Raw genomic sequence first — 26,080 nt, forward strand, 5'->3', positions numbered from 1 at the left:
TTAATTTCATGATACTATATATCAATGGGTTGCCAATGTACCCTTATTTGTATGAAATATATATGAAGTTTGATTAGTAATTGTATAAATATGACATCACATTTTAGATTTATTATCTTTTTAGTATGAAAAATATCATACATTCAATTTATACTTTTTTGAAAATACATGTATCAATATATATTTTCAATACTTTCAATATACATAGTTCATACCATGTGGATTCACTATTTAAACATATTTTAACTAGCTATTCATTGTACTATTGATATGTTAAAAATAGTGGATCCATATGTATGAACTATGTATGATTTTTCTATGAATTATGGATGGATTTTGATTAATACTTGTATGAAAATGATTGACATAAAATAAAGTTAGTATTAGAATAAAATTGATATAAAGTGTGTTTCAATGTTATTTACAGTTGGACAATATTCATAAACCACAATTACTCAAATATTAATGATATCAAATGTATTTCATAGAACAAAACATTTGTCTAACAGACAAAACAACATAAAATTTGTGTAACAAAAAGTAAAAAACAGAAATCATTTTTTTTTCACATGATAATTTGAACATGTCTTCATGTTGTGTTCAACTTGACGACATCTACTGCAAGTAATCTTTGACCTTTTGAATTTTACATCAGCAAAGCCCTTCCAACGTTTAAGTTGAAGTCTTTCCACTGATCTCTTTGTATGTCTTTCTTCAATCATTGATTATGTATGATGTTTGATTACTATATGGATGAAATATGTACGAAGTGTGATTACTACTAGTATGAACATGACATTACATTTTTTATTTATTATCGTTTTAGTATGACAAATATCATACATTTTTTTATCCATATGTATGAATTTTGTACGAAGTATATATGATCTATGTATGAACTAGTTTTACAACAGTTTCATTGTACAATTACATCTTTAAAAAGTTCTTCCATATATATAATTTTTGTATGAACTCCATATTGTACAAAGTATGTATGATCTATGTATGAACTATTTTAACAAGAGTTTCATTGTACAATTATATGTTTAAAAAGTTCTTCTATATATATGATTTTTGTATGAACTCTATATGAATTATGTATGATTTTTGTATAACTGGTATAAATGAGTTTCAATATTATTTATAGTTGGACAATATTAAGAAATCACAACTACTCAAATATTAACGATGCCAAATCCATTCCATAAAATAAAACATGTTGTGTAACAAGAAGTAAAAATCAAAAAATTATTTTTTTAACACGATAATTTGAACATGTCTTCCTGTTATGTTCAACTTGACGACACCTACTGCAAGTGTCCTTTGACCTTTTGAACTTCACATCAACAAACTCATTCCAGGCTTCCAGCGTTCAACATGCGGTCTTCCAACTGATCTACTTTCACAGTTATGCACAATGGATACTTCGTAGAGAAATCTAAATTAGCTTTCTTTTGATCTAACAAAAGTCTAACACCAACATCATTGTGAATACTGACAGGTGGACACCTATCACTAACTATATTTTATCTGAATATCGTTTATATTAACATCTACCTTAAGTTGCGATGTTATCACACTAACTAGACCACTATAAAGACTAGACGCATCGTATATGATCCCCTCCATCTGAAAATCGACATATTCCCTGTTTAATTATAATAAGATAAAAATTATTATAACTATTACAAAACAATTAATACAAATCAGAATTTCATACAATCCAAATCAGAAATCATACATACATAATAATATTACATATTTCATACACAATTCATACAATAAATGTCAAAAAAATACAAACATTGCATTACAAATCAGAAACAGCCAAACAAACTAACATTTCATATTTCATACAATCTTAATATGCAATTCAGACAACTAACATCATTTTTACCAATTTTATACGATTTTCTCACCAACAATTCTATTAATATTACACATATCCACAAATAACAAAATATAAATTACCAAACAAAAGAATAAATATCATAAATTCTTACAACACTTTTAATACAATGTTTTTGAAATACAAAATAACACACTGTAATATCAATTTATTTTATATTTTCAGAAAATAACTTTTACTAATATTTTTAATTTTAATAAACGTATATAATGTAATATGTTGAAGCAAATATGGTACCTACCAAAATGTGTTATGAAACAAAACATAAAAAACTATATTAATAACAGAGATTACTAAAAACAAATCAGAAAACTATATTATAAATATCAACCTGACGGATCCCATCTTCCACCATGTTTAATTAATATTGATAAGTTATTGTCCATCACAACAAATCACGATTTTTTCAAAAAAAATACTTCAATCAGTCAAAAAAAGGGATTACGTTCTTTAAAAAAAATGGAGAGTGAGAAACGCGATAGAAGGAAAAAAAAGAGGAAAAAATCAGATTTTAATTTGATTACAACTAATTTGAGCTTTTTTAAGAAAACTGAATAATTTTAATCTTTTTTGAATCCCTTAATAAGTGCTAATTTGTTAATTATCCATTAAATCCCACAAATCGTGCTACTTACCAATTAATACATAAACATTTTTTTATTCTTTATTTTATTTTTATAAAAAATTCAATTATTTTAATATGCTATAACTTTGAGATATTAAATGTCATATATTGAAACTCAAAATCTGATGCTATAGCTTGAAAATATTACTATAAAAAATGTTATATACAAAATTTACACGTCAAATTGTGATCATAAAAAACTTAAATAACTATATATTAAAAAAATTATTAAGATTCATCCTGTCAAATTGGAAGAGTTAAGACCTAACCCGTTTAAGTTCATCCGCATCCAAAGTAAACTTAAATGGTTGAAGATTCCTAATTGTTATTTCAATTCATTTTAATTCGTCTAATAAGGGATAAATTTGGTGAAATTAGTAACGGAAGAGGTAAAATTAACTTCATTTTGACGGCGAGGGTAAATTCAAATAATAAATCAAAGTTGAAGGATATTTTTAATCCTTTTTCCAAAATAATATTTTAATGATTAGATGCAGGTAACAAAACAGTTGTAAGTGATAAAATTGTATCCATATTTAGTGCTACTATTACGCTTAGAAGATCGAGAAATTCATGGACGTATTTTCAAGAGTCATTTACATAAATAAAGTAACCAATCACTCAAAATATGTCTTCTCATTTTATTTAGACATCAATTTTCACTACATAAAATGTTTATTCAACTTGTTGAAATTGATGAAAACCTACACACGTGTGCTTCTTGATAAACAAGTCCTGGCTTACAAAAATACCCTTTTGATGGACTACAATGCCTATCTTCTGAACAAATACACATCCCTTCTAAGGCACATCCATCACTTTTTAAACCTTGTTGTTTTCCAAACAATATTTCATCTGACCATTCACTAGAAAACATATTTTTAGGATCCAATTGTACCTTAGCACCAACAAACTTGTTAAACTTTGGATACTTTTTTTGCACATCAACAAAAGCTACATTCCTATTTTTAGCCCAATGTGGCTTAGCCCTATACTTAACAAATGCCATTTGTTCAATTTCCTCCCAAATGTCTTGATTAAATCGCGGGTTCAAGGCATCACTAGCGCGATAATAGTTAAAATCAACAACCACTGAATCTTCCCCTTGGCCTAAATATGCATCCGAGGCCTTGATAAAACGAAATAGAAATCCATTATATATGTCAACCCCACACATGTTCTCTGGCTTGACTAAATCGCGTAATTTTTTAACATCACGTATGAAATTTCCGAATTTAGAAGATGGGAATATGGCTGTGGATTCATAGAAGAAGAGTCCATTGATTCTTGGATCCCATGAACATGTGCTAGTGATGTCTATAGAGGATGAGTACAAACAAGAACCTGAAGATTGCATTTTGCCTTGATGACCTACTACTGGATAACCAGTGAAGATTAATTTGTTGTTTTTTAATCCATTTGCTATCAATTTTTTGTATGCCACGAAAGAACTTGCCATTATGCATTTTCCACCAATGTTTCTTGTATCTTCAAACCCCTTTTCTGCAAATAAAAAAATATATTATTATGAGAATTATTTTTAATTTTTCACTGCACAATCAAATTAAATTGAAACAAAACTTGAACCTTTCATTATGTAGAGGGATTTGAATTTTTTGATTTTGAAAATAGAGGACGGTATGAGCTGGTGGTCAGTGGTCAATGAGGTAGGGTCAGAATCATGAGATATCAAGTGCAGAGACACAAATATTTTAGATGATTTTTTTCCATCTATTCTAGCCTTGATGGATAAATCGCACTAGTTTAGAAGTTAATTACTTCGATACACTATACTTTGCAATTTTACATATCATACCAGATTTTAGTGTGTCCAGATACACCCAGATACATGTACGAGATAGATGAGGGCAAAATTATGTGTAATTTATTCTAAATACATCATATCTAAGTGAATTGACATGTTCAGATACATAACAAATCTCGCTCGCCTACCTCGCCTCTCTCCCATCTCACTCACCTACCTCGCGCCTCTCCTATATCGCTCTCCGCCACTCTCTAGTGCATTCGGTATCTCAAATATGCGTTTTAGATCAGATACATGTATCAAGTGTGATTTGCATGTATTTGAAATACATAACTAGTCTCTATCCCATCTCACTCGTCCCCCTCCCTATTTTAGTTTACTGGTAGCAAAAATACATGTATCCAAGTGTATCCTCCTCGATGTATGAAAAGAAACTCTTAATTTGTGATAAGATTCGCAATATTTTGAAAGTATAAGTAATAATAGTATTATAATATAGTAAAGTATGTCTAATTATGTAATTTTTTTCTAAAAAAATAAAAATATTAAGATGATGTATAGTAAAGTTATACCTGTGGCTCGAACAGATTTGGAGAGCACAATAGGATTGGATTGAAATCCAAGAAAATCATTAAGACCATCACCAGGTGTGTTTAAGGGGACCCTATTATCATATCTATACACAGCAATTTGTCTAGAAGGGTACCATTGAATATCACCAAATTCATTTTTCCTTGCATGTTCCATAAATTCATCTTCAATACCACTATCATTTGTGTAATTTAATCTTATACTTCTCTTGAATGCTGCCTCCAATTGAAATGTCACCTAATTTACAAAGAAAAATACTTTAGTGTGAAGTTCAAAATTAGTTATTTTATGTAAAAGGAAATGGTACGCTTGATTGAAGTTAAATGTTGAAAAAATTTATCCGGACAAGATGTTTATATTAAATTAATGCAAATTTTGTTATTACGTGATTTAATGAAGTAAAATACATGTTAATAATTAATTAAGGTTAAGTAAAATGAATTATAAATTTAAACACATGGCATGCATGTATTGGATTGGTGTATACAATCTATCCCTTAAAATTTTATAATTATTGAAATCCCTCTAACAAATACATTAATGGAGGGTCTGAATACACTAATGGCTACAGATTAAAGCGCTAATTAATTAAAAAGAGGGTCGGATACATGTGATGATACATTAAAAAGAGGGTCGGATACATGCGCTGATACATTAAAAAGAGGGTGAAATACATCAACGGAGGGTTGAATACACTAATGGCAATTTTGCCTTAAGAAAAAAATGAAGGATTTTGAAGATCTGTGAAACTTATAGCGGATAATGATAATAGGTAAAATAAAAAATGAGATTTTTTTAACTAGTCTTTTATTCACATAGATGACAAACAATCAATTCCCATCAATTGTGTCATTGAACGTTACTAGACAAATTTGTAATGGTGGGGATTCCAATCATTATTAATTTGTAAAATAAGACAGATTATCGGTACAACAATATTACAACATTACAAAAGCATCTCTTATTTTGATTTTTTAAAATAAAGAAGATCTTCGTAATATTATAAACCATAATAAAGATTATTAAGATAGAAAAAAACATTTCTTACCTTAGAAATGATGCCAAGCAATCCAAGAGACACTTTAGCAGCATTAAAAAGTGAATCTTTTGGTGTTAATTTAATTATTTTAGCATAGCCTTCATTTTCATTAGCCGGTACAATAAGATTAAGACCAATAACATGATCATGAATTGCTCCTCCTTTGCCCCACCACGAACTACCGTGAGCCCCCGTGCTAATTACTCCGGCAACCGTCACGCCTTCCCAATACGTAGACGCTACCAAACTTAATCCCGCTTTTTCTATCGTATCGATAAGTTTACGTAGTCCAACTCCACCATCAGTAGTGACAGTAAGTCTTTCCACGTTAATATCGATGGTAGAGTCATATTTTTCGGTACTTATGAAGAGGGAATTTTTTGAATTACTAGGACATGCTAGTTTAGGGATTGTGTGAGAAAATTTTGTGACGATTTTGACCTTAAGGTTGTTTTTGTTTGCATTGGCTAATTCTTGACGAAGTTGTTCTTCTGTTGTTGGATAGACGATGTTTGGGGCGTGACATGTTTGCCTATCGCCCCAAACACCGTAGGAGTTGGAGAGTTGGCAATTTGAGTTAATGTCGTTGCATCTGATCGGATTTGGTGGTGGCATAGCAAAGGAGATTGTAAAAAGTGTGGTTGTTGAAATCCATAGGACAAGGCAAAGCCACAAAAGATTGGTCATTTTTTTATTTGAAATCTTGGGTTGTAATTAATGATGGATATTGGATGGGTGTTTATAAAGATGAATATTGCTTCAAAGGAAAGTAGAGACTGGAGGTGGGTGGGGGATTTATTGTCATTAGTATATTTTTTAAAGAGGAAAATATCTTAAAACTTAATTAATATAATATATGAAATGAAGGGAATATTTTACTACGCATAATTTCCTCTCTCTATAATCTTTAGCAGATTTTGACCTTAGTTTAATACTAGAAAATATATATATATATATATATATATATATATATTTTGTCCTATTTGCTGAATTCCTGTCTTATTTTAATTATTTTTAAATGTTGTCTATTATAAAATAAAGTTTTATGGTAAGCAAATGTTTTTCTAAAATAATAATCTTTTTTCATATAAGGTCTTTTAGATTTTATCTGACATATATTCATCTACATTTAACAATGCTTCGTTAAATTCTTCTACTAATTGAGCATTTCTAGTCTTAGCATTATATCTTTTAGGACAAGTATTTGCTAGATGTTCTATACTTCCACATGTAAAACATTTATAGATAGATAGATATATATATAGAGAGAGAATTATTTATATATTTTGAGACAAAAATATTTTGTGTAAAATATTCCATATTAACTACTTTGAATGGCATCCTTTTTAACTTTTTAAGTTGCTACAATAGACTTCTTATAATATTAGTTGTTGTAACTTTAATGTAGTGGAATTAATTAATCATGAGTTTTACCCTAACTAAAGTTAAACATATAAATAAATAAATAAATAAATAAATAAATAGTAAATCCTGTGCAAGTTGTATGCATCCAGTAATGAAGGATAGGAATCAAATGAGATTAAGGGTTCATCAAATCTTCTTTGATGAAAAATTAATTATATATTAAATATTGAATTTCTCTAATATTTTCGTGTGCGTTTATTTTCTTAATAATAATTTGATTTTATTATTAGGATAGGTTTATGACAGGCTTTGAATTTATTCAATATTCAGTTTTGTGGCTATATAAGATATGTGTATTGCAAATGGGAGAGTTAGGTCAAATTTGGACGGGTGAAAAATAGATTAATATAAAATGAGTAATAATTCAACCCGTCCATATTTGATATGGGTAAAAATGGATTGGGTAACAAATTATTCGGATGAAATACTAATTTGCTATTTTATTCATATTTTCATGAGTAAATAGTACTTTACTTAAGAATTCAACATGGAAAAAATGTTTTATCATTTTATAGATGAAAAATATTGTAAATGTTTCATTCAGCTTTATTGTATGATAAAAGTAAAAAAAAGATCTTATAACTCTTCAATATAAAATAAATTTATGTAATAACAAGAGGAACATATTTTAATTTCAAAATAAATGAATATTCAGAATTTAGGACTAAAACATATTTAGTTCACTTTAAGCAATGTCAATACTAATACATGATTTGCTTATTTTACACTATTGTTTATCATCCAATATAAAATTAAATAATAAAAAAATATAATTATAATTAACAAAAGAAATGTATATTTAAAATGTATATTTTTGAAGGGCCACATACTTTACCTTTTCAATTATGGAGAAAAATAATTAGTTTTATAAAAGAACATAAGAAGGAAGAGAAGTTATAATATTTTTGGTGATATCATGAATTTTGATTGAATAAAAGTTAGAAGTTTAATCATCCAATTGTTTATTTTAAACAATTGTTTATCATCCAATATAATATTAAAGAATAAAAAAATATAATTATAATTAACAAAAGAAATGTACATTTAAAATATATATTTTTGAAGGCCCACAGACTTTACCTTTTCAATTATAGAGAAAAATAATTAGTTTTATAAAAGAACATAAGAAGGAAGAGAAGTTATAATATTTTTGATGATATCATAAATTTTGAGTGAATAAAAGTTAGAAGTTTAATCAATTAGCTAATTCATTTTTTACCTATATTATATGAATATCAACTCATATTTTACCTATATAAAAAGCATTCACTCAACTAATTAAATATAAATGAATTGAGCACTTATCAAAATATGAAATTATTTTATTAACACTACTGATATCACTCCTATCCAGATTATACATAGTGCCTACCTTTTAAAAAAAATAAAATATGAACTCCTTCTATCGACATTATCGACGTCCTAACTGATTATACGTAGTGCCTACCTTTCAAAAAAATAAAAAAAGATATGATAAGATAATAATATCCTTTTGAATTGACCAAAAGTTTGACAAAATTGTTGTACTTAAATTAGTTTAAATATTTTTTTAATATAGTATGATAAGATATTAATAACCTTTTGAATTTAGGTTTTGCGTGAATTTTTTTTTTTAAATACTTTGTACTATATTAAAAATATTCATATGCTTTATATTAGTTAAATTGGACCTTTTATTAAACTTTTCTAAAAATTGTGCATGATTTTATCGTGACAAATAAAAGTGAACAGAGATAGTTTATCTCTTAATTTTCTAATCTTTTGTTGGACAAAACACTAGTTAAGAATACTTTAGCTCACATTTTTAAAAATTAAATGACCAATTGGGAAATATTTTTTAAGATTATTAATTTAAGAAACAAAATTAAAAATCAACTTGAAATAGAATTAGTGTGTGCGAAACTTGTCAACAAATTTCCTACAATAATTGAGCATCAACATAAGTGGGCCCATACAAGCCCTCGCAATAAGTAGCTCATGTACCTTACTTGGTGAAGGTAAAAATTGTCCGTTAAATTATAGATTTTATTATCATTTCTTGGACTAAATTAATTTAAATTTTATTTTATTTTTTGAGAAATTACGCCGATAAATAAATATATACTAGTTAATTAGCTAATATAGTTATAGTTTAAATTAATTACAGCTTGCAACTTAATTTTAGCTATATTTTCGTCGCTTCTCTCCTCTCTTCCCCTCTCTTGCCTCTCTCTCCTCTTTTTTACATATATAAATGTAAATTATCAAGTAAAATTATACATATAAATATACAATTCTCGCTCGGCTCTCTCCTATCTCTTCCAATCTAGCTCGCATCTCTTCCCTCTCTCTCAATATCACTCTTCAGATATACAAATATATATGTATACTAATTACATATATACAATAATTTTGACAGATACACATAGCCAATTCGACAAATATATATATACAATTCGTCTTTCTGCCCTCTCTTGCTCGCCTCTCTCACTCTTGCATGCCTCCATCCTCCCTCTAAGTAGCTACAAATCATAATTAACAAAATATAATTATGAAACATAATGAAACTATTTTTGAGTGACTACAGTCTAGGTATGAAAATTCCTTTTTTCCCTACAAACTTCACATTGCGTTTGCTGACTTTGTTTTGAACTTGGGTCACTTTTAAGCCCAAGCATGTTGGTACCCTTTTTAGTCAATAAATGGGCTTTGCTCATATTTAATTTATTTTTTTTAAAAAAAAAAGACTTTACTTTTGCATTTGTTTTTTTTAATTAAAAGTAATTATTTTATTTCAAGAAAACCAATTTATTTTTATTTTTCTAACTAGAAAGAAATATGAACGCTGCAGTAAGACTTTATTTTAAGCTCGAGAGATGTATAAAGCGAATTTAAGAAATATTTATAATAATTGATGTACAGATATTTACACCAATTTATTTTAATTAATTAATTTAATAAAATAAAATATATAATCATGATTAAATGATAAATTTGTGTATTTCAACATATGTCAAATATTATTGAATTGATGTGGATAATTTTTACTCAGAGTACTACTTCACAATAGTAAGGAAAAGGCTAAATATTAACTTATAGCAAACATGAAATTAGGTAAACCTGAGCAGGATTTACCAGATATATACATCACTAATCACTAAAAAAATAAAAAGTATAAAAATTAAAGAAAGATTATCGAGATCTCAAGAATTATCATTCCTAACTTTCTCTAATTTACATTAATTCAAGAGCAAATCTAAAGTATTAGATGTGTAATTTTTCCTCCGACCTTATGTTTATATTAGAAAATCAACATAAATAATATATATTTCTAACGATGAATTCAATTAGGCAATAACCAAAGGGCTTTTGGCTCAACAATGGGCGAATAGCTCTAAAATGGATTCATCGTTAGAAATATACAAACTAAAAGAAATTAAATTACAAACTGATTGTTCATCATAATCAAAAAGTCTCAGTGGTTACGTTATTGCTTCAATAAATAAAGGTCCCTTTGCTATTTCTTCTCCTTTTCCTCTTTTTTTTTTTTCGTTTACTGTTCTTTTTGTCTTTTGATTTTTGAAGTGGAAGTTAATTTAAATTAATTTTTAAAAATTCCAGTTCTTGAATCTTTCATTTTATTTTTCTTATTTATAATTTTTGTATAAATACATTATTGGCGTTTTTCACCAAAATTTTGGATACACGTGCTCAACTTTTTCTCACCACTATCATTTGAAGGAGTATAAATTAATTGTTAGAAAAAATCTTCAAAAAATAAGATTATGGCTGGCTAGCTAGTATTTTTTTTTCAGATAAAAATAAGTTTATGAAATTTGCTAAATAAGATAACCGACTGCCTAAATTAATAAACTTGATACCTATAAACACATGCTCTATATGCAATATGGGTATGAAATAAATGATAGGCCATATATTATTGTGTTTTTCACCAATTACCTAAATTAATATAAGTCTCTTTCGAAAAAGAAAAAAAAAAAGGAAAAGAGAAAGGTAGCTACAAAAATCCAAGTGGCTTTATAAAAGTGGTTACAAAAAGTCATACCATGATGCCAATATAAAAATCCAAGTGACTTAATTTATATAGTAGGAGTAACAAATAACTAAAAATTATCTAAATACATATTTTATTTTATTATTATTTTAAAATTATCTAACATTTAAGAAAATTTCAAAAAATTCTCTCGGATACATCACTCTCCTCTCATTGATACATTCTTATCTCTCTCTCAGATACACTTTTCTCCTTTCTGATATATCCTTTACTTCTCAAATCCATTCCTCATCTATGTATCTAGATGTTTATGATGTATCGAAAGATTAGTAGTGTATCCAGATGTTCTATCCCCTCTTATACATCCCTCACCTATATATCTAAAAGTTCAGTGATGTGTCCAGAAGTCTATTGATGCATCCGAATGTTCAGTGATGTATCGAAATTAAATGTCTTATCTAATCTCATACATCACTCACCTACGTATCTGAAAGTTCAGTGATGTATCTAAAGGTCTAGTGATGTATCCGAAATTCATATATTTTAAGGATAGGGAAATAGTGTAATTAGCTCTTATAACTATGAGATTTATGTAAGTTATACAATATATAAGTTAATTTTAGGCCTGCTTAATCATGTGAGATAAAACAACAATGTAAAATTATGATATAAATAGTATGAGATTAAGTTAAAGTTTTGTTTGGCATGCAATTTGAATTTTTTGCTCATAAACATAAAAACTCATAAGTTGTAAAAACTATCAAAATTGTCTAAATTTTTTTATACAATCATATCAATAAGCAAAAGTTCATAACAAAAGTATATCACACTATCACAAAACTATTTTTAAACGCATCACTAGATCGAACTTTAGTTCAAAGAAAAATAAGATTGAACATGAGTTGTATTTTACTACTCTTTAACCTCCCCATATATATATATATGGAATATGGACAATCTCTTCTCATTGAGCATGCACTTATCGATATAAATAATTCAAATATTGGTAAAAGTAATAATATCAGCTATAGATTTGATTAGTGAGAATAATAATTGTATTCATAATAAATGGCTCGAAAGTTGATAAGAGTAAGAGTTTATAATTACATATGAAAATAAATGATTCGCAAATGTAAAATGGTTTTTTTACAACATATAAACTTATAAGTAAATTTTTATATTTAAAAAAAATTTAAAGTCATGATATAAAATTCTCAAATAATGTTTTTTGGTGAATTTGAGATTTCAAATCACAAGATGAGAAATGAAAACGCTCTTATGATTTCAAATCATGAGATGAATCGCATGTCCAAATGTCCACTTAGTTATTCCATATTTTATCCTGCATAAGATAATACACATTTTTCTCATAACTTATATGTGTAATATGCGTGTTTCTAGTTGCCAATCAAACATCGTATTAATTTTATACACAAATAACTTGTTTTCTAATTATCTACCCATGATTGTATAACCTGTGCAAATATTAACATACATGAATAAGTTGTCTCTTTAATGACTATCAAACGATCCCTTGAAATTATTAAAAGTTGAATGAATTAAGTTATGATCTGATTTTTAATTCATATCAATCAAAATTGTATTAGCTCAAATAATTTTTGAATGAATAAATAACTCGTCCGTCTATTAACTCTAACTCATTTTAACATGTCCAAATTCAACTCAACTAACCAACCAATTTACACCCATACAATCTAATACATTCTTGTAACAATCTCAGGTATTCAATGTACCAGAACTTTGGCATAACAATATTAAAACAGATTCTGAAGTATTTGATCATTGCCAAATTAAATTAAGCATATAAAAATGGTTATAGTTAACTAGTCTATGTTTTAATCAGAATAGTTTTACCCCTAACAGAAATCCATAATGTAGGGAAATTAATTGAATAACATGGTGAATGTATATATATAACAACAGAAAAGATAACATTTTTAATCTGCCTCCTAATTATTATAGTATCATTTATTAGTTAATCATTATTGTACTGACTGTTGGCTCTCTTTTTTAATCTTTTATAGGTGGACACATTTTATCTTGTATGGTCCTTTATGGTATTCTTTTTAATTAGTATAGCAGAAACACTATTTTTGGGGAAAATAGTACAATATATTAGGCTCATTTTGCCACATTATTTGATTGCGTACTGAGTTTAATGTATTAATTTTACTTTTACTTCTATTCTATAAGCACTAATTAAAGAAAATTAATGTACTCGTATTAATGATTTGCCTTATTTTTTTTTTCATGTGTTTGAGAGGCTAGGTAAGGTGTGCCTACGGCTAGGACTAGTTTTTATTAATAAAGAAAAAAAGGATTTTAAAGAGAAAAGTACAAGCAAGATTTTATGTCTTATTTTAATAATTTTAATGAGGTAATAAATATCTATTTAATAAATATAAAGAAAATATGAGCTAGAGAAAAAATTAAATATTTTATAATTTTTACTGAGTGAATTCGTAATATATCCTATAATAATATTACAAATAAGAATATTTAAGTAATGTAAAAATATAAAATCTAAGAATAAAGTTGAATTATCAACCTCAAACTTCATTTTATATATGACTTGTCTTATTAAAATATTTTTTATCAAACTTTAAATTTATTTTATCAAGTACTAGTTGGTTTTTTAAAACAATAAAACAGGTCATGCAATGATTAAAAATTTGTGGAATGTGTCAACTTATATCTTCTTTTTTTTTTTTTTTTACAGTTGATCTTCAAAAAAATCATTTTAATTTTGATAAAGTACTTTATAAATATATGTAATTTATCTTATATCAATATTTTAAAATATATTTTACTATTTTATATCAAATCAAATTATATTTACCGCAATAACATTATAAACTAAAAAGTTTATCAGTGTGATCCCAAAAAAAAGAAAAAAACATGTATATAAAGTGAGTAGTAATTAAACAAGATAGAGTGTCCGTAAATGTCCTTTTTTCTTCTTGCTTTTTGACTGTGGCAATTGTAGTGGTTCTTTTGCTCAAGATTCAAAACATTGAACACTTTCAGCTCATTCAATATGTTTGATTAGTTGCCCCAAAAAGAAAGGTTATTAAAGTTTCTATTTTCAGTTCTTCCTTAGCTAAATTGTCTCAAAAAAGAGGATTTTTTTTTGTTGCATAACCTCGTGGAACTGTGTGATTGTTTCTTGTTGTTGTTTGTCTTCTTATTAAGTTGAATACCAAAAGATCGATGACCCTTTTCTTATTGCAAGAAAATGGGGTAACCCTTTTTATTTGAGCCCAAGATTTGCTCATCTGAAGTTCAAATCTGGCGTTTTCTTCAGGTCAGGATTGACTTTTTTTTCTTTAATTATGGGTATTGGCTTTTTGTTAACTTCATTCAAGATTTGGTTGGTGGTGTTGTGCTATTCTGTAAGAAAGCTTTGATTTTTTTTGTATGTTTCTTATATATATATGGTGTTCCATTGTTTGAGCATAGATCAATACTTACTTAGAGAATTTTTGAATGTTGAGGAATGGACAGTGTATTGTGATTGACTCTTGTGCTGACAAAAGAGTCAAGTGGTTAGTTGAGATTGTGCTGAATTTGCTATTATTGAGGATATTTTCACTGTACTTGATGTACTAAGATGGAGTAACTATCTGTTCTGGTTCTTATAAGCTTTCCCTCATTTTTAGCTGTCTATAGTTTCAGAATTTTTCTTGGATAAGGCCTGTAAGGTAGTAGTATTGTAGCGTGCTGAATTCAGTGAACGTTGTATTGGTTACTTTTAGCTAGAGTCTCTTTGAGATACTTTAGAGTTGCCTGGTTACTATTATGGCTTCGATTAGAAGAACGTTGTCACCAGTGCCTCGTCCTGGAAGCGCTATGAATGGAGAAGTATGTTCTGTAGCCTCTCCACTGTCCAAGTCTTCATCATGTACCAATAGTAATACACCAACTGGTGCATCACTTTCGTCTTTTGGTTCATTGGATTATGCCATCTACAAGGTTCAGACATTTCTAGTTGGTCTTTTGTCACGACGATCTTCTAGGCCCTTAGAAAGGTCAAAGTTGAAGGGGCTCATTTGGAGGAGAGCTATTCTGCAATTCTTTTTCTGTTTTGTTCTTGGAGTATTTATTGGCCTTACTCCATTACTAAATTTGTCAACAAATTTTATCTCTAAACATCAAGCTTTATCCTTTGAGGTCCTCCAGCCAGAAGAAAATGCTCGATCATATGATGTATCTAGAAATGTGACTTCAACCACTGAGGGCTTGCCTATCATGGATAATTCGACATCAGAGCCTAACTTAGTACATGTTGAACTGAAAGAAGACACTACCTACAATGCCTCCTTTAATCAATTACTTGACCAAGATCCGATAGTGTCCCGTAAACTTTTGATTATTGTGACTCCTACAGAAACCCGTCCATTTCAAGCATACTATCTAAATCGTCTGGCCTATGCATTAGAGTTGGTGCCTTCTCCTTTATTATGGATAGTTGTTGAGATGGACTCCCAATCTGTTGAAACTGCTGATATATTGAGAAGAACCGGAGTAATGTACAGACATCTTGTGTGCAGCAAGAACTTAACTGATGTGAAAGAGAAAAATGTGCATCTAAGGAATGTGGCACTCTCTCACATTGAAACACACCACCTTGATGGCATCGTCTATTTTGCTGATGAGTACAACATATACTCTGCTGATGTCTTCGAGCAGATGAGACAGATCAGGTACTTTAATTGTTAAATTTTCTTACTTTTGTGGTGTTAGCAACCTTGTTTACTTTTGTGATATAGAGCAAGGTGGAAGCAGTTTCAGTAGTCTATATCCTTATGGAACATTACCGATGTTCAAATTAGCTGATATTTGCATGTTCACGTTTCCTTTGTTTCTTGCTTTAAGTTTATTTTTCTTATAGATCTTTAAATCCTAATCAGGTAATTTCGTACTCCTATGGCTTCTTGATCACTCTGATCTTGGGTGTCTCTCACTGTATCTTTTTTATTCTTTTGGTAATAACCGTTTGGTCTATGACTCTAAATGCAATGAATCATACCTCTAGGTAGTGTGCTGAGTCTATGATTCCATGTATCAATGTTCTTGATAGAAAATTGTTGTATGCAGCCGGATCGGGACATGGATTGTGGCAAGACTAGCTGAAAATAATAGGAAAGTTATCTTGCAGGGTCCAATCTGTAACGGCTCTCAGGTTATAGGTTGGCATAGTGAAGGCAGAACAAAAAGATTTCAGAGATTCTATGCAGAAATATCGGGATTTGCATTCAATAGTACGATACTTTGGGATACAAAGAGGTGGCACCGACCAACACTAGAACCTATAAGGCAGTCTGATACAGCCAAAGCTAGTTCCCAAGTGAGTTTTGCCTCTGTCCTGGATCTCTGATGATTGGTACTTAAATAAGATATTCTGTTAGTGGATAGTTCCACATTCACCACAGCTGATGTGATGGTGTACCTTCAAGAACATGACTAGTGAAACTGAACTTGAAGTTGGAGCACCAGGCCCAACCACCCTTGAGAGAAAGGGGGAAGGGCTATTACAGCTATTATCTGTATTACCATATATGAAAATGTCAATCCTAATGATTTTATTTACAGGTGAGCACATTTATCGAACAAATGGTGGAAGATGAAAGCCAAATGGAAGGCTTACCAATGAACTGTTCAAGAATCATGGTTTGGCAATTCAACACGGAGATATTGTACCCATATCCTCATGAATGGCTGGTGAAAAATTACTCAATAACCAGTACTTCAGCTGGATGACAATTTTGACATGCAGATAGATTCTTGAGCACTGATAAGGTGAGTGAATAATGTCTATGTTTTCTCGTGGAGTTCCTTGTTCTTTTACTGTCATCTTTCTGTTTCCAGCTTTTATTAAAAAACAATATGGACATTTCCAGTTGTTATTCATCTGTATTATATTTTTTCTTTTATGAGGTGTGTGCTTGTCGTGCTAGGATAAATAATTCCTTTCTTCCACTTCCCCCTCTCCCACGGTCTGTTCAAGTTGCTGCCATTTCTTTTTGATTGTTAAAAAGATTATGTTATAGAGAATCCAGCAACTAGAAGATGCTGTCGAATATTTACATAGGAAACATCCCGCTGAATATTAAGAGTTCGAAAAGTCTATCATGGCCTCTGTATCACATGTAATAGCCATGTTACCCCCCATCCCCTCCAAAAAAAATAAGTGACGAGATAATCTGTTTTTAGTGCTAACTACAGGTTCAGTTTGTTTTAAAAAATTCTTACATTCCTTTCCTTCTTATTGGTCCACCAAACAGCTGACATATTGAGTTCCAAATTTTCAATTTGTCCTTTTCCATCCCTTTAATGTACCAATGTTGCAGGCTTGCAGCTGCTCCTTTGTTGTCCTAGGCATAGTCCAATCGTTTCCACAATGTTCTGGATGAAGTCCCAGGTTACTTGGTGAATGAGCAGTGGAGGAAGAGGTGATATATGTCCTCATTTTGTCTTCCAAACAATGTGCATCTGCGTGTATTAACTCCTCTTTTTGAAGATTCTGATGAGTTACCTATGCTCTTAAACACACTATCCAAGTAAAGCATTCCACCTTCAAAAGCGCTTTATTTCTCCAAATACACTTCCAAGGCCAGTGGAGAATGGTGGGAGAAGTTCCCTTAAATGCTTGTAGCAATCTTTATTTGAAATTTTACCTTTTGCTTCTCCAAATACGCATCACTTTGCTGTTTTTTCCTGTGAATTTTATATACTAGTGACGACATCATAATCATCATCATTCTTAAGTAGTTTGTTAAATCACATACTGAAAAACCTCCAAGTCAAGTCACAATTGCCACTTACCCTTGGTATTAGGAAAATTATAGGTATTGACTTTTTCTATACCAATCTACTGATATTCAGTCCTCGTTCTCCTTGATTATGAGTGTTTTTTTTCTTTCCTGCCATATGATATGCATAGCAAGAAATTGAGCTGCTTAGAACAGCTTAGATCATAGCACCTGCTTTTTTGCTACCTAAATTATCCTCTGAAGCCTTAGATCCAAAAGGCTGTTCCTTTGCTACCTAAATTTCCCTATGAACTTCCACTCACCTAGAGTAATGTGACATGGCATTGGGTTGGGTGGGGTGGGGTGGGGGGGAGTAGATTGAGTTTTTGATGTCATGGGGGGTGCTCTGCCACATGCTCGTTTGTTTCCATTTATGCCCTTCCAATTTGGTTTACCTTATTCCTTTTTGTTGCACATATAAGTTTGTGGTCTTCCATTTTTTATTTCTTTTTCTTTTGCCCTTGAGTTCTGCAATGACTGATTACCTTTTATGTAATTCATATGTTTATTGTGTTTAAATATATTACACACAATATAATTAGTATTGTATCCATAATGTTTCCTATGGCGACATTTGATTAGATGCAGAGTTTAAGGAAGAAAGAAATACTTTTCTCACATAAGCTAAAAATATATATAATATACCAAAAGTAGTAAGCTATTTCTAATTGGCTTCTTTGTATTAATACAATTCATATAAGAGCATGCCATTAAGGGTGCATTTGTTATGGAGGAAAAGAAAATGTTTTCTAATTTTCCATGTTTGGTCGGCCAACATTTTGGAAAGCAGTTCTTTGTGAAACAAGTTTCTTTAAAATTCGGAAAATGACTTCTCTAGTGGTAGTAGGGAAAACAAGTTCAATAATTGACATTCCAAGCACGTTGCCTCCTCCCCAATCGCACCCACACCCTGCCACTGCACCCCGACCCACGCCTCACCCCATCCCACCACAAATATTTTTCTAGATCACTTATGAATACTCTTGAGACTATTTTTTGCTTACTTACCAAACACCAAATAATAATAAGAAAATCACTTATTTTTAAAAAATAACATTTTCCTTCCTACCAATCACAACCCTAAGAGCAATTTGTAAATGTCATAATTAAAGAAATGTGTCAATATTGTTATTATTATTTTGTTTTTTTGATAACCGTTGTATCCGGACCAACTTATGCGCACCTCGACTAACTCCACGGGATACCTCCCACCACCAAGTACCAGGTAATAGTGAATTGTCTCTCTTATCTCCTTTCCAGACTAGAGAATCTGGTTTATCTGTCTGAGATATATGCATTCTGATATGTATGGTCTTTGTGCTAAGTTTTCTATTTCCCATTTAAAAAACAATTCCTCCTTAGCCCTAAATTTCATCCTTCACTCCTCCAGAATGCAATAGTTGCATCTTGGTAACCGTGCCAAAAACTTTAGAGAAGGCCTTCCTCATGATCTAACCACTGGTCAGTCCATGTTCATTTTTTTTTTGCCAACACTTCTTCTGGTGTCTATTATTGTTCTTCCTTAGAGATACACCAAATGGCCCAGCTCTTTGTTTATTGCACCATGGTCCATCTAACGTTGTGTAGATAACTTTTTTCCACAAAGTCGGTTCTTCCACATTGAATTCCTGTAGCAATTTGAAGAGTAAGTTTTTGTTATACCTCCTCAGGTCTCTAATTCTCAGCCCTCCCCACTTTTAAGTGTGTAGCCTTGCATTACACAAAGTCGGTTCTTCCACATTGAATTCCTGTAGCAATTTGAAGAGTCAGTTTTTTTTATGCCTCCTCGGGTCTCTAATTCTCAGCCCTCCCCACTTTTAAGAGTGTGTAGCCTTGCATGATCTGAGTAAGTGTAATCTATGGCTCTCGGAATCACTTTCCTTAAAGTCCCTTCTTATTATATTATATTATATCCAGTTGCATCCCTGCCTTTCGAGGTAATGAATGTCATGGCATATAATAAGTTGCACTCCCATCGAATACACTATTTATGAGGGTGAGTCTATCCCAAAAATAAAGATATTGCATTTCTCGTTAAGCGATCCTTTTTTTCTCATTTTCCATCATATTCTGTCATACACCAGTCTGTCTGTGATTATGTTTAGCTCCAAGGAGAAGACCCTCAAGTACATAGGAGGAATATTTCCACTGTTATGTCCCAGTTTACTTTCTTATGACTCCATGTTTCTCACGTTGTTAACAAAGAAAAACTGCTATGTGCTAAATTGACATTTAACTCCGAAACAGCTTCAAATTTAACATAATTACTTTCAAGTACCTAATTTGTGATCCTCTGCACAAGAGAATACCACGGTATCATCTGCATATAGCATGTGCAATACCTCAATCATCTTCTGTCTTTCAGTACCACTTAAAGGTCATTGATCAATTTCCTTTTTTACCTGCCTATAATCATTCTACCCAGAGAAAAGGAATGAAGGTAAAGGGTGCCCTTGCCTTAATCCTTTTTGTAGCCAGGAGTAGTCTATAGGGAGCCCCATTAATTAGGATCGAGAACCTGAGTCTAGTGCGATGAATCATTGGAACCAGTCATCTCCAAATCCCAGCTGTCATGAAATTGGCCAAAGGTCCAGTTAACACTGTCATATGATTTCTCCAGGTCTAGTTTGCAAATGACTCCTGTTTCCCTGTGCTTTTGCCTAGTAACCAACCATTCATTGGCACCTAGTGCTGCTTCCATAATCTGTCTCCCCTGCGAAATGCATTTTTATATTCAGTGATTTGTTTCCTGGTCACCACTTCCATTCTTCATTGAGAATACTGTAATAGTTTTGTATATGCTACTCAAAGGACTGATAGATCAAAATTCTTCTGACAAAATATCTCCATTCTTTTTAGGGAAGAGTTATATGAAGATATTATTTAGGTTATTCATAAATATTCTTTCTATTTAGAAATATTCAAAGGTGTCCATTATGTCTCCTTTTTGAAGGACCAACATCTCTGGTAAAAAGCTATGGTATATTTGTCAGGTCCCAGGGGCCTTATCCTCAGCATTAACTTTTGTGACACTGAATACTTTCTCATCTGTAAAATGTTCCGCGCCGTTTGATACTATAGAGTTGTAGAGGAAACTAATACTTCTCAACTTGCTCATGCTTCAGTTTGGAGCAAGTGTTAAATAATCGGGTCAGCTGCATATATTTTATTTTTAATTGATGTAATCATTTATGTCAACTATTGTGAAGAGATAACCATTCACATCAACTGCAATGATGTAACCATTTATGTCAATTACTATGAACAATAATTTAATTGATGTAACTAAATTGAGTCAACAGTACAGAAGAGGTTGAATGTAGGAAAGGGAAGGAGACTAGAGAGAGTCTTCCTAACAGCTAAAGAAAAGATGTGAGGAAAGAAAAAAAATAAATTGAACATAGGTTGGGAGATATAGACAAATAGGTAATTAATATAGAAAGGAAATTAGATTAATTGGGTTAGTGTGTATAGGGAGGGGTTTCACTTGTGCGGCATGTGAGGTGAGTGTGTGAACAAGGAGAAATTGAAAGGTTAAAATCAAACCCTGCCATTCCCCATTGCCATCCCTAGCAAAGTGTCTTATGCTGTGCTATGTTGCTCGGACTCTTCAAAAATGTCGACGGGTGTGTGTCAGATCCTCTAAAAATAGTGTTTGAAGGATCTGACACGGGTTCGGCAACATTTTTGGAGAGTCTGAGCAACTTAGATGCTGCGCACCATACTGCGTTATTTGATAATAAAGTAAGAATATAACAACATTGAAGAAGATGTAATTGAACATCGGAGCATGGCTAAATGTTTTTAGGGCTCACTCTGAAATTGCTATTATTAGAACAAAGATATTATGTGGACTCTTTAAGGGAGCAAATGATGTCATACAAAAAGAGATGTGTTTGCTAAGATCTCAATTGATCATGTACACTAGAAACAGAAAGCCTTCTGGAAAATACTCTCTCAAATTTGAATTAACAATCTTTGGTAACATCAGACTGAAGGTATTGGGAGAGTGGCCTCATTTTGAATATTTAGATACAAGGGCTCATGAGAAAATGTAGCATCTAAATTCATTACTGCATTCTTGTTTACCTCTGAAATTCGGAGTAACAAGACTTCTCTTGATTCTGTAAGACATTTATAAATAACTTGGACGACTAAATAGTAAGTACCAACAGAATTGACTTTTTCATGATGTTGTTCTTCCCTTTTATCACAAGTTTTGGTATTAGCTGTTTGACACATTATGCAAATCTTTTCTAGTGCAGGGGAAATTTAGTGAACAATCATGAGCGTCTGCAGCAAATATATATATCGGACCAACCACTTGAATGCTATCAGTTTCGAGCTTGTAATGTTGAGCTACATGCTGTAGTATCTTAAAGAGACCAGTTATCTCTGCCCTTTCCTCCCTATTCCGTTTTCCTGTTCTGCTGCTATATCAGTAGATATTTATTTGTACAGTTGCGTAGAGCTAGTCACGGTATAGTCTTCTGGCTATGAAGTCAGAAGCAGCAAAGTTGTGGCAATATGGAAAAAAATTACAACAGATGGGTAAGTTTCAAGTTCCCCTATCCAATTCTTTCGACCGGAGTTTCTTAATCCAAGTTGATGTCTGGAATGGAGTATTGTTATTCAACTGGCAGCTTTCCTAATAGACTTGTGCATATGTTAACGTGCTACTCCGTTCCAATTTATATGACTCTCTTTCTCACATAAACCACATTTCATATTCACTATATTCTTCAACTTTTAATCTAAAGTTTGATTTTAAATTTTGTTCGACACCCTCAATAGTTGTCTTATTTGAAAGTCCTTTAATCTAAACAAAGATAGAATTTGCTACTAGTTTTAATAATATTTCTTCCATCACAATATTTCAGTTAACATATATAGATTTCAAAATGTGATTTCATTTTCACCGATCAATTTTGATATTTTTTGCCATCCAAAGAAGGGGCTATTGCTTGAAAATTGGTTCAAAATTGATATTAATTAAAAAAAGGCATGCACGAATTAAAAGTAGTTCTTTAGATGAACTCATAAATCTTGGAGTAAAAATAAAAATAGAAAATGCATCAGAAAAAAGTTTGAAAATATTGAGTAAAAATAAATAAATAACCAATCTGAACACATAATTATGCAATAAAAAAATTAAATTCATCCCGAGCCTAAACAACTTATTATTCTAAAAAAATATTACAACTTTTTGTTTTACTATTGTAATTAGTGAGTGGAATATATAAATATGTTTATGCCGGTAGACTAGAAAAAGAGCGTCAATATGTCCGAGTGGTTAAGGAGACAGACTCGAAATCTGTTGGGCATTGCCTGCGCAGGTTCGAATCCTGCTGTTGACGTATTTTTTCAACTCTCTATGTTTTTATAGAATTAGCAATGAATTTTACGGTTTAACTACGCGGTGATTTTTTTTTTTTTTTTAAAAAAGCTCAATAATATCACTATCAGATAATATATGAGATTATGTTTTAGTTGACATTCTATGTTAATCTTTCAAATGAAGAATATATGTCTATGCAAAGAAAAAGAAAGGCTCTTCTTGATCCTTAAGAGGAACATATTCTAACCATTTATGTAGATAAGAGAGGAACAAAATTATTTCATGAAAGGAACAATATAATTTAGCTATAGGGTCAAACATTTTAAAATTTAGCAAAGAATAATATTTTCATAACTATAAATACTGAACCAAGATGCATAAATAATCAAACCAAGAAAAAATAGGAGGAGAGGCCTTACATGAATTAGAAGAGTTTCTATTTGTTTAGTAGCCAAGGATGACTTGCCTTTCATCAATGGAAAATGATTACAACACTTTTCATGGTATTGGGAAAATGAGTGGCAAGCATCTTTGGCGACTTGACAAACTCTTCTTTGTCATGTTAGTCCATCTTCTTCCTCTTACACAAATATGAAATTAGCAATGAAATTTATTGATAATCTCTACCTAATTCATCGGTAAAAAGCTTTAATCAGTTGAATTTCCTTATAATGCGTCATTAATACGTAGATAAATAAGATTAATATGAAATTTTCATTGTTTAGCTACGAAAATTTATCTGACTCTAATAATTCCATATTTTCTAGTGGTGTGATCTCCTATATATATATATAGATAGATAGATAGATATACTAGTTACAGTCACCAGTGCTATGAACGGCCCAATAATATTAATGTTTATAGTTAGATGGATATGTTTTAGGAAAATAATTATTGATTTTAGTGATATTTTTATTACATATATAATTATAATTTATAGCAATATATAACAATACTATGATAAATGTGCTATATACTAAAATGAATTATGTATACAATATATATGTATCATAAATTTTAAAATATGAGTATTACAAATATACACACCTTTTCTTTCACTTATTTCCATTATCCTCTATTACTTTAGAAATCTCCAAGATTTCTTATTTCTTTAATGTATCCGAGCTGCATATAATGTATCTGAACCAGTATTAACGTATCCGAGCTACATATTATGTATCTGGGCTAGTTTTTAATGTATTTTAGCCAGTATTTAATGTATCTGAGCTACAATATTAATGTATCCGAGCTTTAATTATTATATCCGATTTGTTTAATTTTTTAACAATTAATATAATTAAAAACTTATGAGGGATATATAGATTGTAATTTTATATTAAAACTATGGACTATGTAACTTACACATATTTGTTTGGTATGAAATTAAAAGTGAGATAATAAACAAAATATAAGTTATTTTTCAAATTCAAATATAACGTAAAAATTAGTTTTGAGTTTCATGAATAAAACAAAATTTTCAAATAAAATCATTTACTTTCTCTATTTCAATTTATGTGATATATTTCGTTTTTCGAGAGTCAAACAATTTAAGTTTGATCGAGGATTTGCACATGACATCTTCAATTTTTTTAAAATGAAATTTATATGTATTTATGAACTACATAAAAAGTACTATAAGTTATAATTGATAATCAAAAAACTTAAAAAATATATGAAAAATTTATGATGCGAAATAGACTTATTTAAATTACAAAGTTTGAAATGTATAAGAAAAGAAACAACAAAATAGCAAGAAACAAAACCATCTTTTTAACTATATATATTAAAAAGTATATATAAGCTAAGTAATAACAACAATTAATAACACATCAAATGTAATTTCACAAATATGATTTGAGCACCGCAGAATGTGTAACGACTTGTTTAGTCGTTTTGAGCAGCAGATTTTATTTCTGGAAAAACTGGCGGAGTCGACGGATCCCACGACGAACCGTCATGGGCACGACGGACCGTCGTGGGGGTCTCGTTCCAAAACACTTAGAATTCTGAAAATTGGGTACTGAAATCGACTCTCTGAACTTCGTAACGGAATGGCAGGACGGACCGTCGTGGGCAGGACGGACCGTCGTGGGCACGACGGACCGTCACACATCTTCCACAGAAATTAACTCTCTGAGCTTTGTGACAGACCTGCAGGACGGCCCGTCACAGTCGTGACGGACCGTCACAGGTTCCGTAAGCTCACTCGGGTCGGAAATTCTGTTAAGTTTTAAAAGGGGCGTTTTGGACTTTTCATGCTTATAATTATTAAGTTGATGGATTAATATTAATAATTCAATTACTTGGGGGTTAAATGAAACAACCTTGGAATAAATAGTGGGTTATTTTATTCATCTCTTATACTAATTATATACTAATTAGGGTAAAAGAAAGAGGGTTTGAATAAGAAAAACAGAAAGAACAGAGAGAGGGAGAATATCGATTGAGAGAGAGGAGGAACGCAGCTTTGGGAAGATATCTTGTTGATTGCGATTCTTCGGTGGAGGTAGGTTATGGTTTTTACGCTATTCGTAGTAAACTCTTAATAGCGAATGATATGT

General features: G+C 30.6%; 2 protein-coding genes and 1 non-coding gene across 6 annotated transcripts; 2 read left to right on the forward strand and 1 right to left on the reverse strand.

Moving 5' to 3' along the window:
- Nucleotides 1-3,114: 3,114 nt before the first annotated feature.
- On the reverse strand, nt 3,115-6,630 carry LOC107027329 (L-gulonolactone oxidase 3). Its single transcript, XM_015228507.2, has 3 exons — nt 5,939-6,630; nt 4,872-5,127; nt 3,115-4,037 (listed from the first exon to the last, which is right to left on the reverse strand). The coding sequence occupies exons 1-3, from the start codon at nt 6,614-6,616 to the stop codon at nt 3,214-3,216; spliced, it is 1,758 nt and encodes a 585-aa protein (XP_015083993.1). The 5' UTR covers nt 6,617-6,630; the 3' UTR covers nt 3,115-3,213.
- Nucleotides 6,631-14,291: 7,661 nt separating this feature from the next.
- Nucleotides 14,292-22,914, forward strand: LOC107028848 (probable beta-1,4-xylosyltransferase IRX9H). Of its 4 annotated transcripts, none has more exons than XR_001457878.2 (5): nt 14,292-16,072; nt 16,467-16,716; nt 16,962-17,168; nt 17,720-17,821; nt 22,442-22,914. XR_001457878.2 is itself a non-coding variant. In XM_015230068.2 (4 exons), exons 1-3 carry the CDS (start codon nt 15,168-15,170, stop codon nt 17,127-17,129), a joined length of 1,323 nt encoding a protein of 440 aa, XP_015085554.1. In that variant the 5' UTR covers nt 14,292-15,167; the 3' UTR covers nt 17,130-17,168; nt 22,442-22,914. The 4 variants fall into 4 exon arrangements, 2 of the variants coding, with proteins under 2 accessions (XP_015085554.1, XP_015085555.1); XR_001457879.2 differs by having other exon boundaries at nt 22,447-22,914; XM_015230068.2 differs by lacking the exon at nt 17,720-17,821.
- A 542-nt stretch (nt 22,915-23,456) lies between these two features.
- TRNAS-CGA lies at nt 23,457-23,538 on the forward strand. The gene has a single exon. It is a non-coding gene; the product is annotated as a tRNA-Ser (tRNA).
- Nucleotides 23,539-26,080: the final 2,542 nt, after the last annotated feature.

This window comes from Solanum pennellii, chromosome 8 (assembly GCF_001406875.1).
Source record: "Solanum pennellii chromosome 8, SPENNV200".
Lineage (NCBI taxonomy): Eukaryota > Viridiplantae > Streptophyta > Magnoliopsida > Solanales > Solanaceae > Solanum > Solanum pennellii.

Coding starts and splice junctions, on each gene's coding strand:
- LOC107028848 (XM_015230068.2), top strand. CDS start 15,168: ATGGCTTCGATTAGAAGAACGTTGTCACCAGTGCCTCGTCCTGGAAGC. Junction 16,073..16,466: donor GAGCAGATGAGACAGATCAG/GTACTTTAATTG, acceptor TGTTGTATGCAG/CCGGATCGGGACATGGATTG. Junction 16,717..16,961: donor CAGCCAAAGCTAGTTCCCAA/GTGAGTTTTGCC, acceptor TTTTATTTACAG/GTGAGCACATTTATCGAACA.
- LOC107027329 (XM_015228507.2), bottom strand. CDS start 6,616: ATGACCAATCTTTTGTGGCTTTGCCTTGTCCTATGGATTTCAACAACC. Junction 5,128..5,938: donor TGCTTGGCATCATTTCTAAG/GTAAGAAATGTT, acceptor TTTGTAAATTAG/GTGACATTTCAATTGGAGGC. Junction 4,038..4,871: donor CAAATCTGTTCGAGCCACAG/GTATAACTTTAC, acceptor TTTTATTTGCAG/AAAAGGGGTTTGAAGATACA.